Here is a 20801-nt window from a genome sequence, read left to right as displayed (position 1 = left end):
ATATGATCCAGAAAAAATAACACTGCCATTCTAGGATGATGAGTGTCTGAGAGCTCACTATTGCACCCCATTAACCTTAGAGCCTCCCCAACTCTGTGGCTTTACTTGAGAGCACCTATCTGGATTCCTTCCTCCCTTCCTTCCTTCCTTCCTTCCTTCCTTCCTCCTTCCCTCCGTCCCCCACCTCTCCCCCTTCTTCCCTTCTCCCCCTCTCCCCTCTCCCTCTCCTCTTTCCCTCTCTCCCTCTCTCTCTCTCTCGTTCTCTCTTTCTTTCTTTTAGACGGAGTCTCACTCTGTAACCCAGGCTGGATTGCAGGGGTACCATCAAGACTCACTGCAGCCTCAATTTCTCAGGCTCAGGAGATCCTCCTACTTCAGCCCTCCTGAAGTGTTTAATTAGCCATCACACCTGACTAATTTAAAATAAAAATGTAGAGACGGCATCTCACTGTGCTATCCAGGCTGGTCTTAAACAACTGGGCTGAAGCGATTGATCCTCCAGTCTTGGTCTCCCAAAGTGCTGTGATTACAGGCCTAAGCCGCATGCCCAGTCACCTATTTGGTTCTTATACTTGTACTATAGCTCCATTTAACTCAGATGGGGAGAGTTTATTACCTTCGTTTTTTAAAATGGAGAAACATAGACACAGAGAGGATACATGACTTTTTCAAGATAACAGAATCCAGAGTTAATTGATTAGAAATCGAACTGGCATGAAAATCGGGTGTCTTGAAGCTCGGTCTTTTTTTTTTCCCCCCCTAAACCAGGCTCTGAACTATGTTTGGGTATGTGTAAGTATGTTCATGCAGATGTGTGTGCATGCACATGCACGTGTGTGCACATCTGTGTGTCTGTGGTTTGGGGATGTATGTTTGTTTCTCTGAGGATAAGGTGTCAAGGAGGAGACAAGGCAAAGGATTAAAGAGAGGAGCTAGGAGGAAAGGCATGAAAGAAAGAGCATGAGATTGCCAGAGTGCTGTGGTGTAACCCTATAGTCCCAGCTACTCAAGAGGTTGAAGTGGGAGGACTGCTTCAGTATGGGAGCTCAAGACCAGCCTGGACAATCTAGTGAGACCCCAACCTCAAAAAGTAAAATAAAATAAAAAGAAAGAGTGTTCGATTCAGAAGATGCCTTGGCAAGAACTCTGTGGGTCTCAGTTCAACAGTAAAAGGTTGTAGAATAATTGGAAGAATCAAATGAGATGTATCTCTGAAAGTACTTTATGTTTCTGTATATAAATATTAGAATTTTTTTAGTAGAGCTACTCAGGAGGCTGAGGCAGGAGAATCGTTTGAATTCGGGAGGCGGAGGTTGCAGTGAGCCGAGATCACACCACTGCACTCCAGCCTGGGCAACAGAGTGAGACTCCATCTCAAAAATATATATGTATATTAGTGATTGCCATTATTAGAACTATTATTAAAATATAATGTGGATGATAAAGCAACCCTCGTGAGTAGGATGACTCACACTTTCTCCATTTTCTTGGCACCACTCTTACCATATGTCCAGCTCAGAGGAATATTCAGTGGCTCCCAGCAAAGCATCGGGGGGTCGGTACCAGAGGGTCACGACTTCTGAAGAGTATGTCTGGCTGGGAATGGACTTGGCCCGAGCAAGACCTGTCCAAAAGGGAAAAGCATAAAACCCATTGTTCTGGACCTTGGCTTGCACCTTGATGCACTGGACCGAGGTAAACACCATTAAAAAAAATAACACACAAATTTAGGTGCTTTTAGTAGAACTAATCACTATTTTGACTCTTGTCTATCACTTCTTTAAGTGAATTTCTCAAATTTTGGCCTGCTTTTCAGCTAGATGTGGCCTTCTTGGCAGCTGAGTGTGGTCAGGTGACTTAAGTTCTTGCCTATATTATATGAAAGAGGTGATATGTGAACTTCCAGATCGTGCCTTAGTGGAGGGGTTAAGGGTTCTGTTTCCCTTTTCTCCTTCCTCCAGGCTGTGATGAGCAGGAGGTGGCAGCCATCTTGAAACATGCAATGGGGGATGGTGGAGCCACGTGACAGAAGCAGCCTGGGTGAAGACAGCATGGGGCCACCATATATGCTCTGCCCGCTTAGTTCAGGACTGTGTTGCAAGAGAAAGTTAAGTTTCTAGCGTGTTATACCTCTGTAATTTTGGGTCTCTGTAACAGAAACTGAGCTCAGTTTATGACTAACATGGCCACTTTCCGTTTTGGCACTCCAGGAAAGCCCAGTTTAGTAGATAAATCATCCAAATTAATTAGTTTGGTAGGACCTTAGATGAATTTCTAAGTGCTGTTCTGCAAAATGAGTCTTTCTGTCAGTCAGCTGTTTATCTCACAGAATTGCAAAAAAAAACTTCAATAGATGAGTTTGCTATTGTGGAGAATTGATAAACAAATATCTGTTAAATGCTTACATGTCAGGATAAAAGCTGCCATCTCAGAATAAATACTGCAGTGATAGTATCACCATTTGGCATCTGCCAAACAGAGAAGACTGGTTCCTTAGCTCACATAGAGCCAGTTTTTCAACAAGTATTTATTAAGCACCTACTATGGTACCAGGCACGAGGGATAAAATGATAAGCAAAAACATACCCAGGGTGCCCTCATTATGCTTACAGTCAAGTTGAGACAAAATCATCACGCAAATCTATATATATTTGTGCGTGTGGGTGTGTGCACACATGTGCATATATTTGTGTGTATGCATGTATTTGTGTGTGTGAATACAACTATAAACTGTGATAAATGCTAAAATGGAAAGATACAGTGATACTTAGAGGAAATCTGCTTCACTTTAATGGGAACAAAACTTTGCATCTCACACCTATATAAAGAAGGTAGGAGAGCAGGAACAAGTGTCCTGGAGTCTCCATCCTGACAGGAGTCCATGCTGCAATCTGGGGTTAGCCTCTTTATCATCTTGGGATAATCTCGATCTATTCAAATATAATTTGTATATTCACTTAGATTCAGGAAAACTTACTAAGTACCATTTACTCTACCAATGTCTCTATATCAAAACTGGCAATGAGGCAGTAGGGGTGCCCAGCTTTTGGCCATCTGACTAAACTGGGACCTGGTGGAATCCTAGAAAGCTACCAATCCCTCCCTGTTTCATGCCTCACACTTCCTTTATGGTAGTTTGATATCCTCACAAAGCATCATGTTCTCAGGCCTCCAGTTTTCAAAGGCCAGGCCCAGTCGATGCTTAAACAAGTGCACACAAAAGCGTCATTGTTCACAGCCCAGAATGAGACCCAAGGGGCGACTTACCAAAATCAGCCAGTTTGAGTTCTCCCAGGTGACTGATGAGTAAGTTCTGAGGTTTCAGGTCCCTGTGAAGAACATGTTGGTGGTGGATGTATGCCAGGCCCCGCAAAAGTTGAAACATGAAAAGCTGGAAGGAAGAAACACTATCCATAAGGAGATTTGAGCCACCACGTGCTGATTTTGCCTCTAAATCAAAAACAGTCATCTCAAAGAATATAGTAAAAGTGTCTCTTGAGAGCCAAAAAAAAAAAAAGAAGAAGAAGAAGAAGAAGAATTTTACATTCAGAGGGGGAAGAAAAAGGACAAGGAAAGTCAAGTAACTAGACTGTGTCCTAAACAAAGGGAATCTGGCTTTTCCTGACATCTCATTTCTTTGATACTGAAGGAATTACCCTTCTTTAAAAATCTAAAGTGAAACTTTGAAGTTTCCTTTGGAACACTAGTTATTGATTTAGATGTGAAAGATTTAATTTTTTTCCCCACCGATGAACTTGGCATATAAGATCAAAGTTGACCTGGAAATGATATTCTAAAGTTTACAACTGCTTAAGTTTTCCAGGCTCTCTGATATGAAACCCTTTTAAAAACACAACACAAGGAGACCACACTAAAAAATATATCTTTAGATGGTATTAGAAAATAAAGAAATCTTTATCTTCTTAAACCTATTTTTAAAGTCTTAAATTCAAAGTTGAAAACAAGGGAAATACATAGTACGATGAAAAGGGAAGAGAGACCAAAAGAAGTTAGACTCCCCCTCAAAAAAGGAAATCAAAAAAGAATAAGGAATAAATTGTAGGGGGAAGAAGGGAGAAAGGGTAAATGGTAGTGGTGGAGAAATAAAAGGGAAAAACACATGCTAAGCCCCAATTTAAAAGTATTTCATGTGGTTATGAGGCACCGAAACCAAAGCCATTACTAGGTTCCCACCATTATGGAAACTTACGGGATAAAAAGAAAGCTTAGTATTCCAAGTATCTTTTGCTATTTTCCAGTGCCATTGGCAATTGAGAATTCAAACACCAACATCAGTATTTATAAAGACCTATGTCAACTGAGAACATGTTCTGGCAGTTCAGAAAGGAAGGGCTGGGCCTAGCATTCCTGGGACATGGGCAAAATGGCAGATGCAGAGTTATGTGGATTAATCCTCTTTTTCAACAGCATCTTAGAAAACTAGGACCTTCAGAGATGCTAGGACCACTACTGACCTAACAATGACCTGGAGACATTGGAGCCAAATGGTCCAATGGAAGCAGGAGCATGGGGAGTTTACCTGCCGTAGCACACCTGCAGCTGTGCAGGTTTCATGTAGCTACCACATCAGGTTCATAAACCATTTAAGAATTTAAAAAATTTCTTCTGACTCCTAGTCAAATGTTTACTGATTCCATGAATCTTCCCAGCATTTTGTCTTCCTGGTGCTTCAAATATACACACACTATTCATTTTACCATTCACCAAGCCACGAAGCTTCCACAGCACAAAATTCCTACACTGACATTTAAACCTTCTGATTGGTTATAAATATAAATGTGTTCATGGAAAAGACAATACAAAGAACCAGCTTAAATTCCAGGTAAAAGACAAGAAGATACCATAGTATGTGCTTAAAAATATGTTTTTCAGACTGGCCCAGTGGCTCATGCCTGTAATCCCAGCACTTTGGGAGGCCGAAGCGAGCAGATCACCTGAGGTCAGGAGTTCGAGACCAGCCTGGCCAATGTGGTGAAACTCCATCTCTACTAAAAATACAAAAATTAGCTGGGTGTGGTGGCATCTGCTTATAATCCCAGCTACTCAGGAAGCTGAGGCAGGAGAATTGCTTGAACCTGGAAGGCAGAGGTTGCAGTGAGCCAGGATTGCGCCACTGCACTCCAGCCTGGGTGGCAGAGCAAGACTCCATCTCAAAAAAAAAAAAAGTTTTTCAATATGCAGGACTAGGGAAAGAGGAAGATGAAGACAGGTAGATAGAAGACAGGAAGTTGGTGACCAGTGAAGGATACAGCCTTTGGAATAGCATGCTTATCCTCAGTTTACAGAGAAAAATGGGGCTCAATGTAACTTTAAAAACATGTCTAGGAAGAGTCAGAGCCAAGACTCAAATTCAGACTTGTCTGACTCCACTATACCATCCTGAGAAACTAGAGAAAAGACAGAAAATGAAAACATGAGAGGGAAGGAGGGAGCCAGCTGGCTGAGTCAGAGACAGAACTTCTTAGTAGGTCAGCTTGAAATGCCTTTTATGTCCCAAATGTAGACTGTTCTCACTAATTAGCCACAGTCACTTTCCACCTTCTTGCCATTCAACCCCTTTCCTCTCTGCCAGATACGTCTACAGGCATTTGTAAGTGGTAAAGCACTGCAGCATTAAGGTATGGCATTTTATAACCACATTTCTCAAAACTTTTGTGCTGACAAACCTCACGACCCACTCACCCTTTCATCCCTCCCAACCTGGATTCTTCCTTCAACACTGCAGAAGCTTCACCAGTTACTGCATCCTAACATAACGAAATATGATGGCGTCTGCACAGTTCAACATCAGCCAGACTGCGGGTGACTCTTTCCAGAAAGCCTTCCCAAATCCCAGGGGTTAGACCTGTTTCCAACTCAATAAGGTTTGGGGGAACAAAATAATTCCATTGAACTAGTGCCATCTGGGCCAGGAGTTACTCAAAAACCAATGAGATCCGTTAGCCAACTCCTTGTAGGGAAGCCTGAGTCCTTCCATCCGCCTGGAATCCCTGGGACTCATTCTACTAGAAATACGAAACAAGATAACCTCACTAGCATTCCCACCCTGCCTTCCTTGGTCACAACTCAAAATATAAGCCTCCGACTATTCCTTTTCCTCCCAACATGCTCATCTCCATTCTGCTCTGTGCTTCCTGTTTAGCCTCGTATCTATTGCTCCTCTCTCTCCCAAACCTTTTCACTGTTTACTCTCCATTCCTCAGTCCTGCTTTAAAAACTACCTAAAAGCTAACCTCTGGTGAATTTCCTTCTGGCTCCTTTCCTTAAATGAGACCTTGAGCTCACTGCTTCCCTATAGTATTCTCAAGTGGATATTAGTTTTTCTATAATTTCCTCATACCTTTGACCACTGACAAGTGTCATAAGCTGCCTCCCTTTTCCCCACTACCACTTCAAAACCATTACTGCTCTACTTTGAAGTAAAAACCCCTGTCCCTCGGATTTTAATGCCATCCAGTGACATCTTCCATTACTCTTCTTTTAGCGGTCATTCACTGAACTCTCAGTCACTCTCTGTCATTCACTGAAGATGTGGGCACTTGGATCACAGCTGTTGCCTCTATGACATTAGTGCCCATGAGAACAGCTCTAGCCAACCTCAGCTCCAGCCAACCTCAGCTCCAATGATCTGCTTCTCCAGTCCACTTCAGACACTAACTCGGGTGGTCACACACTAGATCTTGCCATTGTATGGAACTGTTTGTCCTCTGAAATACAAAATTCATCCCCCTATAAAAATGCTTTTGCAATGATTGTGTCATTCACAGTGTTTTTTACCATGGTTTCCTATAACTTTTCCTATGAAATCCAATGGATACCTCTCATTCCTTATCTTTGCAAGATTTGGCATCATAGACCAAGCCTTCCTTCCTGAGGCGCTGCTCTCTTCTTTTGGTTCCACAATCTCCCAATTTTTTTTCTACCCCTCTGGCTGTTCTTTTTATAGATTCTACTTCTACTGATATCTAATATATTGATATTCTGGCCAGGCGCAGGGACTCACACGTGTAATCCCAGAACTTTGGGAGGCCAAGGCAGGAGGAGTGCTTGAGTCCAGGAGTTCGAGGCCAGCCTGGGCAACACAGCAAGACCTCATCTCTATAAAAAATAAAAATAGGCCAGGCACAGTGGCTCATACCTGCAATCCCAGGACTTTGGAAGGCCAAGGCAGGTGGCTCACTTAAGGTCAGAAGTTCAAGACCAGCCTGTCAAACATGGTGAAACCCCGCCTCTACTAAAAATACAAAAATTAGTCGGGCGAGGTGGGGCGTGCCTGTAGACCCAGCTACTCGAGAGGCTGAGGCAGGAGGCTTGCTTGAACCCAGGAAGCGGAGGTTGCAGTGAGCTGAGATTGCGCCACTGCACTCCAGCCTGGGCAACAGAGACTCCCATCTAAAAAATAAATTAATTAATTAAAATAAAATTTTTTTTAAAAAATAAATAATAACATATTGATATTCTTAGGGTTCCATCTTTGATCTTCTGTTTTCATTCTACACATGCTCCCTTAGCTATCTTACCCATTGACAGTGCTCTAATGGACAACTGTATTCTGATGATTTCAAAATCTTTATCTCCAATTCAGATTGCCTTTCTACTTTAGGCCCACATAGTCTGGAGTTCGCCTGTAAATCCCACAATCACCTCAAACTTAGCATATCTAAAACACAATTCACAGTATCTCTCCAAAGTAAATTTTTCTTTCTGATTCTCTATCACAGTGAATGGCACCATTATCCATCTTAATACTCAAATCCAGAAAAAGATATCGCTGACTCTTGTTTTTCCCATCAGTTCTGGCTAAGTAATTGGTCTCATATCTGCCCACTTTCTCCTACCATCATCTCACATCTGTACCACTGTGGTTCTGATTAGCCTCACTGTCAAGGCTGGAACCTTAATAGACACCAGCATTCAGGAAATGAGTAGATGGAGAGAGGTAGAAGAAAACAAGGAGAAAGTAGGGTCAGGGGAATATAACATTTCAAAAAAAATGTATTGCCCTCATTCCAGTCTATTCACCACACTGTCATCAGTGTAAGCTTTATAAAAAGAAAATCTGAATTTATCACCTCTTTGTTTAAAACCATTTAATGGCTCCTGATATAAAATAGCACGACTGTAATGTTGTGAAATATATGTCTGATCTTCAACTAGATTCCTGGCAGCCAACTCCTAAAATCCTTAGAATCTCCAAAGTGATGTCTTTTTGTAGAATTGACTGATAGCTGGCAGACCCTTGGGTAGCTTTAGGATAGGGACTGGTCACTGGAAAGACCAAGACCTGATTAGGGAGGGGAGAGGGGCTGAAGGTTAAGTTGATCACCAGTGGCCAATAGTTTAATAAATCATGCCTACACAATGAAGCCTCTGCAAAACCCAGAAAGATTAGAGTACAGAGACCTTCTGGATAGCTGAACTCTCATGGAGGCTTCTGGAGGAGTATTGCCTGGGATGGGCATGGATGCTCTGTGCCCCTTCCCACATTCACTGATGCCTCCACTTTGGAGAACTCATCCTTACTCCCACCTGCTTTGATTTGGATAACCTCTTCCTTTGTGCCTCCATATACCCACAATAAATTCCTTTATTTATTAGTGTGTCCCTCACAAATCCACAAGGTCAATGCAGTCAAGAGTATGACTTTTAGCTGTATTTCCGATGCTTGCAATACTGTCCACCATACCCTCCTTCTTGAAATTGCTTCTTCCCTTAACTTCCCTGACAGTGTGTGTTTTTTTCCAGATGCTCTGCATTCCTATAAGCTGCTTCCCTTCGTTCCTTAATTTCCTGTTCTTCTTCTCATCCCAAAAGGCAAAAGTCTCATCATCAGTCCTCTTCTCTTTGTGTATTTGCTCTTCTGGTTGCCTATTCCTTGTCTTCTAAACTCTATGTGCTGAAGACCCTGAGATCTACACGTCCAGCTCACAGCTCGCTTCTGAGCACAGATTTCCTTTTAGATTGCCTACTGCTCATTTCCTTTTGGAGATCTTGTCTCACCTGGGACCTCAACATGTCTGAAACAGGACTCCTCCTCTTTCTCTCCAAACCAACTTCTTCTCCTATTTCTGTTAATAGAGCTACAATTCTCCTCATCAGTCAAACTCAAAACTAGTTATGTTTGGCCCCATCCTTTCCCTCCTCATGCTCACATTACCAAGAGGTGAACTCTTCTTTGTTACTGATTTTCACATTCCTCTCCATTCTCACTACCATAATGTTGTACTTGATTACTAATTGCTACCATAATGTCACTACCATAATGTTGTACTTGATTACTAATTGCTAACTAGATCCTTGCTCAGTGCTTGGCTCTTGACCAGCACCATCAGCTTGGCTCATGTTAGAATGCAGAGGTTCAGGTTTAACCCCAGACTTGCTGAGTCAGGTCTCCGGTCACTTGTCTGCTCACTGAAGTTTGAGAAGCATTTGGCCAGGCCACATCAATAAATTCTTTGGCTCACACCTGTAATTCCAGCACTTTGGGAGGCGGAGGTGGGAAGATCATTTGAGGCTGGGAGTTTGAGGCTGAGGTGAGCCATGACTGCGCCACTGCACTCTAGCCTGGGTAACAAAACTAGACTCTGTCTCAAAACAAACAAACAAAAAATTCTTAAATGGAATCCCTGACTCCAGTCTCTTCTTTCCTTTCATACATCCTACAGACCACAGTGATATAAATTTCTTCTGATCATATTATTTTCTCTCAACTCAAATTTAATGACTAATGACTGTACTCTCCAAGGAATAAAATTCACATTTCTTTCTTTTTTAGGGACAGGGTCTTCCTCTGTCACTAAAGCTGGAGTGTAGTTTTGTGATAATGGCTCACCTCAGCCTCAATCAAACTCCTGGGCTCAAATGATCCACCCACCTAGCCTCCCAGGAGGCTGGGACTGCAGGTGTATGCCACCATGCTCAGCTGATTTTTAAATTTTTTGTAGAGATGAGGTCTTGCTATGTTGCCCATGCTAGTCCTGAACTCTTGGGCACAAGTGATCTTCCTGACTTGGCCTCCCACAGTGCTGAGATTATAGGTATGAGCCACCATACCCCGCCCAAGGTCCACATTTCTTAGAAAATGAGGCTCTCAGCCACCTACCCAATCTATTTCCCCAGACTTGTGTATGCTGTTTCACTAATATATTCTGTATTTCAGGTCAACAGAACTAGAAATGCAGTATGGCACTAGTGGGAAAGAATTTTAACTAAGAATCACTTTTAGCAATGGCATAAGTTGGTTCTGTAACCTCAGGCAAAATGTTTGTCCTCTCAGATCTTGGATTTCTCTTCTGCAAAATAAGGAAGTTAGACCAGGCTAGTGCTTTAAAGATTTTTTTACTGCAGTCTACAGTAAGAAATATATATGTATCTGGTATTCACATCCATACATAAAAATATAAGTACAGTTACAATTGGAGCAAAAGTTGCAGAAAATAATACTTGTTCTTTCAAAATGTAATGCATGCTAATATTTTCTATGCTCTTCTCATTTATTTATTTCATTTTTAAAAATGCAGGTTGCTCACCACCATATTGATTTCAAAACGCACTAATGGAACATGGAGATTGCAAAACACTGCGTTTCCTCTAACCCTAACAAGCCATGACTTTTGGGTCCTCTTCCGTGAACATATCCTCTATTTCCCTACTCTGTACTTTGCTGAAAACATTTTCTCTCCCTGTAACATGCTCTCCTATTCCAGACTCTTGACAGTGTGTTTAAGATCTGAAACTTCTTTTTTTTTTTTTTTTTTTTTTTGAGACAGAGTCTCGCTCTGTCACCCATGCTAGAGTGCAGTGGCGGGATCTCGGCTCACTGCAAACTCCACATCCTGGGTTCACACCATTCTCCTGCCTCAGCCTCCTGAGTAGCTGGGACTACAGGTGCCTGCCACCATGCCTGGCTATTTTTTTTTTTTTTTTTGTATTTTTTTAGTAGAGAAGACGGTGTTTCACTGCGTTAGCCAGGATGGTCTTGATCTCCCGACCTCGTGATCCACCCACCTTGCTTCCCACAGTGCTGAGATTACAGGCATGAGCCACTGTGCCCGGCCTAAGATCTGAAATTTCTTAAAACTAGAAGATATCTTTGATGCCCTTGCACATCTATAGTACTAGATCATATTTCTTTCTTGACATTCTACACAAGTGTACTGTAATAGTATTGGTGCCTATTTCTTATCTCTTGTTTTTGGCTGTAGTCCCTTGAGGGCAGGGATCATGACTTTTATGTCTAGTTTTGTTCGAAGCATTTAGCATAGTGTCTGCTATGTGAGAGTTACTCAAACCTGAAAATCTCACTCTCTCACAGTTATTCTTTCTCCAACCATTGTTCTATTTAATCAACACCTCCAGGTCCTTGAACCCTTCCACTCACTTCATAACTATCAGCAAGCTGCTTATCTTCACTTCCTTCCCTCAGATTAGACTCAGACTAGATACCACTGGCCAACACCTTAACTTCTGTCTTGATAATCTCTTCAACTCTCTTGCCTACCTGTCTCTTCCTTTCGTATGTCTGGCAGAACTTCAACTCTGACTCAATCCAACTTGTCTACATTCTCTGCTCCTCTATTCAAATTGCCAAGCATTACCATAAAAAAAAAAAATCCCACGATTGTGCAGATAATGTAATGGTCTTCACCCTTACCAGGGTCCTTAACACACCACAAAACATTCCTATTTGGTTTCTCTAGTTAGCTCCCTATCTCATTCTCCACACAGCTCACTGGTATTTTAAATTTTTTTGTTTTTTTTTTTTTCACTCTCCTCAACCCTTTGTCCTCAAACATTCCTTTCCAAAACCTTACTTCCAAGACTGGGTTAGGTTCCCTTATTATGTGTTCCCACAGTATTCCTAGTTACCACGGCCATAGGCTTTAGCACTTTGATTCTCACCACCTATTTATTTATTATAGCACAACTTACATTTTTTTTTTTTTTTTGAGATGGAGTCTTGCCCTGTCACCCAGGCTGGAGTGCAGTGGTGCAATCTTTGCTCACTGCACCTCCGCCTCCTGGGCTCAAGCGATTCTCCTGCCTCACCCTCTTGAATAGCTGGGGTTACAGACATGTGCCACCACACCTGGCTAATTTTTTGTATCTTTAGTAGAGACAGGGTTTCACCATGTTGGCTAGGCTGGTCTCAAACTCCTGACCTCATGATCCGCCCACCCTGGCCTCCCAAAGTACTGGGATTACAGGCCTGAGCCACCGTGCCAGGCTAGTAACTTATATATTTCAAATGTACAAAAATTAGTATCATTTATAGTATCTTAAGGTAAATTTCCTTTGAATAGGAGCTTCCTTTCCAGTACTTTGAGGTCTATAAGATATATTTAGAAAATTTACTACTGTGGAAAATGAAGACTGCTTACACCAAATGTTGGGGAAAGGGAAGGGCCTGTGATTTTTCTTTTTGATCAATTGCTGTAACACTGTCCTTCAGGTAACTGAGGGAGTTTCACATTTTCTTTAGACACCATTAGGCGTTGAAGCTCTTGAAGGATAACTTTGATGATATATGAATTCTGACATTTTGCTAGCATTGATATGGCTCTTGGGTTCACCATTCCATTAGAACTATTAACTCCATTCATATTAATTTTTGTTACAAATCTTACAAAGGGGAGTGCTTCTGGGTATTTAGGTCCACATTCTATTTTAAGGCTATATATTCTGTTTTCATAAATTGCCCAAGCCCATGGTGGCTGCCATCTTGCGTTGCTGTCGCTTGAAGGGTGGCCCTCACTACCTATTTAAGTTCATATATCTTACTGGACTTTAAGCTCATTGAAAATAAGAAACACAACTTATTCATTATTGAAACCCCAGAACTTATTACAGCACTAAGTACTCAATAAATATTTCTTAAATGAATGAATAAATGAATACATATATAAACATTAGTTAAATGAATAAATACATCATATACAAATTTCATATGGTTATTTTAAGAGCCAATCAATTAATTAATGCCAATAAAACCTTAGGGAATGAAAAGTATGAAATAAAAATGGTTTCTAAAATTTATAACAGATGTAGAATTATAGCTAGTTAAAAGTTTATTATTATTTCTATTCTAATGACTGGAAAAATGGGAGTTAGGGCCACATATATAATAGGATCTGCTAGAACAAGTATTGCAGACTTCATCATAGACCACAGTAATCTGATAGGAAGAAGGTATTTATTCTACGATGGCCTAGCTTCCATTTTTTCTTTTTAGTATAATTCTCCTTCACTCGTTTATTCATCTAAAGACACATTTGCATGTGGCCATGACTGACAGCATTAGGTTGCTCAGAAAACATTGCTCCATATCTTAAGGGGCAACTCAGCAACTCTTTTTCTTTTTCCTTTCTTTCTTTCCTTTTTTTTTAAAAAAAAAAAAAAGAAAACTTTTCTCTGGAATATCAGTGATGTCCATCCTCTTATTTAGTATCATAGGACTTTGCTTTGTGAGGCAGTCTGTTTCAGAACTCTCCTTCCGTGGGCAAGCCAGGAGAGGGTCCTGACCCTTAACGTACTCACTCTGACATTGTGAGGATGAAGCCCTCCTGGATGCTGAGACATATACTGGGCCAGGTCTGTGTGCTAAATAAAACAGCAGAGAAAGAGAAGAGAGTGAATTCAGTGGTGCTTGGATAGCTTCCTAAAGCAGAACATTGACTTGACTGTCAGAAGGTATTACGAAGTACAGAATTTTAAGAAAAAGGTGCAAAAGGAATATAACCAGGTTTTCTGAGAACCCACTGTTAAGGTCAAACACAGTGTGTCTTTCTAACTGATGGCTCTCAGAACAAAGCCTGTTTCTCAGCACAGAGATGCTCATTTTAAATGACTGGCACTGAATACAACGATGCAGGAATTTTTCACTCTCCAAGTGTCCTTGGAGGCAAGTCAAGTACACATACCTTATACATTCTTTCTGCTTATTTAAATATTTTTTCTTCCAAAAATACAACATGAGTTATTCTTTAGCAAGCTTGCATACAATTTTTAAATATCTTGTGATTTTTACCTTTATTGTCAATGAAAAAAATGTTGGATTCTGCTCAGATAGTGATTAAAACTAGATTAAAAATAAGTGCAAAAGCTTTATTTAGGAGGTAAACTCAAGATCCTCATTTATTATTGCTGATGAGGGGAAAAAGGACAGCAAAAGTCATGGGTAAGGAAGCAGGACCAAAGATGGATGTGGGAACAATAAGGTTCTACTAATCACAATAATGAATATTTCCATGATACTTTCCACGTTGTGTAATAAAAGTTTTATCATGCCATAAAATATTAACAGATTCATTATACAAGTACCAGGCTATTTTTCTCATGTGTTGTAAAATGCTCGAACAACTCACCACGTATTCAAAAACGAATGTCAGTGTCTCTTTGGTGTGGATTATGTCATGCAGAAGCACAATATTGGCATGTTTCAAACCCTTCAGGAGAGAAGCTAGAAAAATTAAACAAAATGTTAAATCTATCATTGATAATGAAAGTGCTGCTCTAAAGATATCAGGCAGTATATATTTTTTAAACATTTCACATCAAACATTCTGGTTATTTTACTGCTGGAAAACAGTTTCTTGTTGCAAAAGAATATTTAAAATTACAAAGAACCTTCATTATTTCAAAAATGGCAGATCATTGCATTTACATGACTTATTGTTCCTACAGGCTACAGTAGTTGCAAAAAATATGTTTCCATTTACCTAATCAATTTCATCAAAGCACTCAGATCACTAAATGCTCCCCTCTGGGATCTCATCAACCTAGCTTCAGAGCTACAGGAGGAGAGGCCTGGAGAGATAAAGTGCTTTGGACGAGTAGGAAATGGAGTGTTCTGCCTTTTAAAGCAGGATTTTGCAACACATGACCAGTCTCCAAAATTCTAAGTCTCACAAGGGGTCAGTAAGGCCGGTGGATATGATTGGTGGGAGACAGGGATAAGAGCATGGGGTAAAGAACTGTTGAAACATGATAGAGACTGGAGACGATTTCTTAAAGGTAATGTTGCAGACCTCTGTGGAAAGGAGAAAATGTGAACTTGAAAAGAGGAGTCAGCCAAACTTGGGGAGCCCAGGGAGGTGAAAGTGGAGAAGGCTGAGGGCTTTCTCTTGCCTCTTCAAAATAGGTTACTAAAGGCAGCCTTGAAGGGAAGAAGTCATCACAAAAGGCCAAGTGGTTGGGAGGGGTTTAAAAGTCTGTCTTTGAGCTTCCAGAGATAGGGAGACCTCTGGCTTCAGGAAAGCAGAGACTAGAAAAGCTACAATAAAGAGACCATGAGGCCTGGGCATGGTGGCTCACGCCTGTGATCCCAGCACTCGGGGAGGCCGAGATGGGTGGATCACCTGAGGTCAGGAGTTTGAGACCAGCCTGGCCAACATGGTGAAACCCCGTCTCTACTAAAAATACAAAAACTAGCCAGGCGTGGTGGGGCGTGGTGGTGCACACCTGTAATCCCAGCCACTCGGGAAGCTGAGGCGAAAGAATGCTTGAACCTGGGAGGCGGAGGTTGCATTAAGCCAAGATTATGCCACTGCACTCCGGCCTGGGTGACAGAGCAAGACTCCATCTCAAAAAAAAAGATGATGAGGCTCACTTCAGGGCATCCCTGCATGAATAAATCATGTCAAAGCTTAAAGGAAAGGAAGAGTAAAGGATAAAAACTCAAAGCAGCATTCTGTAGCCTATGCCTGCATATCATGAATCTCCTGCACCAACTCCCTCCCAGTGTAGAATTCCATAAGATTAAAAACAAACAACTGAAACACTCCCTTAAATTTAGGAACAAAATTATTTTCTTCAGTCATCAACCTATTTTAGTGAATCTGTCATTTTGCCCTCCTGACAACCATTCTCCCTTCTAGTAGGGGCACTTCTATTTTCCCCTGGGGAAACAACCGTCTTCTTCCTCAGACCATGCTCATCTGGCAGGGCCTACACTGCCTCTACCCAAGAGTGGGCATGTGACCCAGGGCTGACCAATCAGAGCACGGCATTCCCCTATGCCTAGTGATTGGTTCTGAGATGGGCACAAAACCCAAGTTTGGCAGAGCCCTGTTTTGCTGGTGCCATTAGAAAAGAAGTGCTTTCTTTTCTATTGTGAGAGCTAAACTTGTAGGATTTAGCTAGGGGTTGCTGGGGTCAGATTACCAACACCTGGTGACAGCATGCCTGGGAATAAAATGAAGCCACGGCAAACCAGTGTTGGGTAATGAGAGACACGGCTTCCTGGTGGTATTTCTTATGCCCTATTAGCCTGTAGTTACCAGATCTGTGAGCCAGTGAATTTCTCTCTTTACTTGTCAGTTTAAGCTGACTTACACCGAAGGAGCTCCATCACACCTGTTAACCCTATTTGCTGTAATGACTAATGCTCTGATTTTTACTTTTTGCCCCCAGAGTGCTTATGGGCTAAATTTATTATTTCACTTCTACAAATGTGTTGCTTTGTAAATGTAATGAACAGCTTCTCAGGCATCTGTTTAATCTCCCTAGTCTCAGACTAAAGGCCACATGGGAATTGAGGGAGTGACTTTCCCCCTTTTTGAGATGCTGCCACACCACCTAGTACCACACTCAGCCAAGAGTAAGCACTTAATTTGTCAAACATATTTATTGAGTGTCTTAAGGAGAACTGTCTGTGGAGCCAGAAGCCCTAATATGAATCCTGGCCCTGTCACTTCCTATCTGAGTAAGCTCTGGAGAGTATCTCAACCCAAGTCTCAATTCATTCCTTAGGAAAAGAGACATCGTCTTTTCTGACTTACTTCATAGGGTTGATATGAGGATGGAATCAGATACCATTTGTGGAACCTTGGTAAATGTAAAGCATTTCAGAGGCAAATTAGAATTGGTATCCCTTCCCTCTTCTTGCCAGCTTCTTGCCCCTGCCTTTCACCTTGAACCCCATTAAACCTCTACTCTCAGTCTTAAAATCTTGTTTATGGTATATTTCTGCTAGGGTCTTAAACACTTTCCATATTTTCTGACCATCAGTTGAGAATGCTTATACTTTATGTGTATTTTTATTTATAAATTATCTCATACATTTCTCTCTTTCCCCCACCCCTATGTTATGAAGCATATAGCAAAATTAGATTTCAAAAGGATATGGTAAAGCTGAAATTGCTAAGAATATTATTAAGATATTTTAATTTTATGTTTAATATAATTTTAGTCTCACCTAACTATATTACTAAAACTCCAGATGCTTCTTTATAAATCATGATGGCATGTTTTGTTCATTATGATGGCCTCATGCTCTCATTTGCTAAAATGGTCAAGGAACAATACCTACTTGGGATGAGGCTTCCTGCTAACAATACTGGGTATAAACTTCATGTCGTTTTCTTGATAATTCCAGTTTTTGTAGAAGTAGGAAATGTGTCTGTTTTGTATTTCTCTGTTGTTCACTTACATTGGAATTATTAGTTTTACCCACAACCCACAGTTTCTTTGCAGAAATCTTTTTAACCATTCATCTAACTTTTTATCACATACAGATCTATTGGCATTACCTTCCAGATTGTCCAGAACCCCTCCCTTCTTGCCATATCTTCTGCCAGCACCCTGGACCAAGCCACTATCATATGTTGGTTGAATTATTGCAAATGCCTCCCAACTGACTGCTTCCCCACTTCCTTCCTATGGCCACTTAGTCACAGGACAGCCAGACACTGCTATCCTTCTCAAATGAGTTAGGGCATGTGCTTCCTGGTTCCAAACCCTCCAGCGGCCTCTCAACTCATGCAGAGTAAATTCAAAGGACTTGTGATTTCCTGCCCACCGTGTTGGCTGTGTGCATCGTGACCTGTCATCTCCTCACACTCCCATCTTTGCTCACTTGGCTTTAGCCTCATCGGCCTCGTAGCTGTTCCTTAGACACACTTGCAGACACATTTCCACCCCGGGGTCTTACACTTCTCATTGTCTTTTCCTGTAACCCTCTCTTCTCACCTCTCTGCCTTCATCCTTCCTCACTTTCTTCAGAGGCTCCGCTCAAATGATACACACAGGTACGGACTTCCTTGACCATTCTACATGAAAAAGCAGCCATCTACTCCATCCCACCTCAGCAGCCCTCCACACCATCCCACCTCTACCCCATCCTACCCTCTCTCTCTGGACCCTGCTTTATTCCTTTCCATAGTGCCTGTCACCACCATCTGACATATTATATATAAATATTTGCTTATTGTCTGTCTCCACAATTGAGAATATAAACTCCATTGAGAGCGGGCACTTTTGTTTTTTGTTTTTTGCTATGTACTCAGTGCCTAAAACAATGTCTGGCACTCAATAAATATTTATCTTTAAATTAGTGGTCACTAATTACCTAATATCCTTTCTATACCTCTAGTTGGTTGGTAAAGGGTGTTTCTGTTGAAGATGCTTTTATTCCCCCTTTCTTTTAGTTGTCTCCCTCATTAGATTATAAATATTGTATGCTTTATGGCCATGCCTATTACTGCTTTTCTAGTGCCCTAGAACTACTGAAATCGTTATATGAAAACTGAATTTTGCTGAATAATGAATAGGGAATTCAGATGAAAGAGCAGATGATGTTTAAAGCATTTATCTCACAGTATTGTTTATCATTTTGGTGCATCCACCAGAGGGATCTGAAATGCCTACAGCCTCAGATGTGTGGGTCTTAAACCCAGGAAGAAAAGGTCTTTCTTTCTTCTAATTTTAAGGACATTTTATAAACTGCACAGCAGGATGTGATATCTGTCCTGCAGACTAAACAGTTGACGGACACAAAAATCAACTGAGAAGGGCAAAGATCCTAAAATTAGCATTCTGAGTCTCATAAAATAGCGTTTTTTATTATTCATGTATCCTATGTATACTTATTTTTGTTTTTCTTCAAAGAAATGACACAAAAGTAAATAGGGATATCTTTAAGTCTCCAGAAGAAAGCTGATTCTCCAAGTCCTAGGATGTGGCTCTATGTAATGAAGGCCTGGTAGTCAAAGTTGTCTTTAGGCTGTAAACTCATTGAGGGCATGAATTGAACTTGCCCTTGTCTTTGCATCTCCAGCACTAGCACAGGCCTGGCTTGTGGTGCTCAATAAGTGCTCATGAATTAATGAAAGCCAGGCCAATTGTAATGAGTTTATGAGGAATCATACAATGAGTCAAGGATGGAGTCCTCCCCAACCCTCATTGGACACTGAATTAAAAAGTGTTTCTAGTACCTGTGGTTACATTTCCTCTGACCTGAGAATCACAAATCAAGTCAATGAGTCAAGTTATGCATTCCAAGAAAAGAAATAATTGAAATAGTTTTAGATAAATGTTAGAGAAATAGTAAGACAAGTGTCAGATAAGTAGTTGTCTTGGTATCTTTGGAATTGTAATGCTGATCACATACCATTATCCTGGCATTGTTTTGTTTTATAAAGATGTAACTATGCACAGTGGATTTGCTGTATTTGTGATGTGATTTGATTGTGTTCAATGGCAGACTTTCTGTCAACCAGGCATACCCTAGACTATTTGTGGTCATTGGCAGTTCAGAGATTCTAATCAGCCTCCTCCCCTGCCTCATTGTATGACCTTAGAGAGGACCCTTAGCCTATTTTTGGCTCAGTTTTCTCATATATGGATTGGGAATCATTACTTTGTAATGTTTTTCTACTAGAGAATTATCTTAAAAGATTCTTAGCTGAGCTGTTTCTAATTTAAACACTGCAATTACCGGCACTGTAGAATCAATGATAGAATCAGAATTGATGAATATACAACATGGTATGTTATTTTATTTAAAATATTTCTTCTGGACACACAAGTGGCCAACAAACATATGAAAAAATTGCTCAACATTACGAATCATTGGAGAAATGCAAATCAAAACCTCAATGAGATACCATCTCACACCAGTCAAAAAGGCTATTATTTAAAAGTAAAAAATTAATGGATGTTGGTAAACTTGAGAAGAAAAGGGAATGCTTACACACTGTGGGTGGGAATGTTAATTAGTTCAGCTACTATGGAAAACAGTTTAGAAATTTCTCAAAGTGAGGCAGGGCAGGCGAGCCCCAAACCTGGGGCTTAGCCTGGGAGGGTTCTTAGCTTCACCCAGGAAAGAATTCAAGGGTGAGCCTGTGGTGTTAGACAGAAGTTTTATTGAAGCAGCAGTGTTCAGCAGCAGTGGGTGTACTGCTCCTTGCAGAGCAAGGCTACTGTATAGGCAGTGTGCCCAGAGTAGCAGCTCAGAGGTAGCTCTACAGTTACATTTATACCCACTTTTAATTATATGCAAATTAAGGGGCAGTTTATGCAGAAAGTTTTAGGAAAAGAGTGGTAATTCCAGGTTGTCAGGTTGTTGCCATGGGAAAGGGTGGTAACTTTCAGGTGTTGCAATGGCAGTGGTAAACTGACATGGCACACTGGTGGGTGTGTCTTCTGGAAAGCTGTCTCCACCCAGGCCCTGTTTTGACTAGCCCTAAATTTGGTTCAGTGTTCAAGCCCCACCTCTGGAGTCGAGTCCCACCTCTTGCCTCAAAAAAACCAAAACAGAATTACCATTTGACCCAGCAATTCCATTCCTGGGTATATACCCAAAGGAAAATAAATTGTTCTGTCAAAAAGACACCTAGACTTGTATGTTCGTCACAGCACTATTCACAATAGCACAGACATGGACTCAACCTAGGTGCCCAGCAATGGTGGATTGGATAAAGAAAATCAGTACACCGGCATTATAAAATACTATGCAGTCACAAAAAAAAAAAAAAAAAAAAAAAAAAAAAAAAAAAAAAAAT

At 41.0% G+C, this 20801-nt stretch overlaps 1 protein-coding gene and 1 pseudogene across 2 annotated transcripts in view; both read right to left on the bottom strand.

Moving 5' to 3' along the window:
- Positions 1 to 20801, bottom strand: part of CDK15 (cyclin dependent kinase 15) — an 88244-nt gene that overhangs the window by 56765 nt on the left and 10678 nt on the right. For both annotated transcript variants that reach the window (XM_026449259.1, XM_026449266.1), the window contains exons 5-8: positions 14385 to 14479; positions 13558 to 13620; positions 3268 to 3391; positions 1504 to 1624 (exon numbers count right to left, since the gene is read on the bottom strand). In XM_026449259.1, the coding sequence (XP_026305044.1) occupies positions 1504 to 1624; positions 3268 to 3391; positions 13558 to 13620; positions 14385 to 14479 (403 nt within the window). The remainder of the gene's footprint in view (positions 1 to 1503; positions 1625 to 3267; positions 3392 to 13557; positions 13621 to 14384; positions 14480 to 20801) is intronic.
- LOC111545494 lies at positions 12447 to 13453 on the bottom strand (annotated as a pseudogene).

This window comes from Piliocolobus tephrosceles, chromosome 11, assembly GCF_002776525.5.
Source record: "Piliocolobus tephrosceles isolate RC106 chromosome 11, ASM277652v3, whole genome shotgun sequence".
In the NCBI taxonomy this organism is placed as follows: domain Eukaryota; kingdom Metazoa; phylum Chordata; class Mammalia; order Primates; family Cercopithecidae; genus Piliocolobus; species Piliocolobus tephrosceles.
This window is presented reverse-complemented; position numbering and strand designations above follow the sequence as displayed.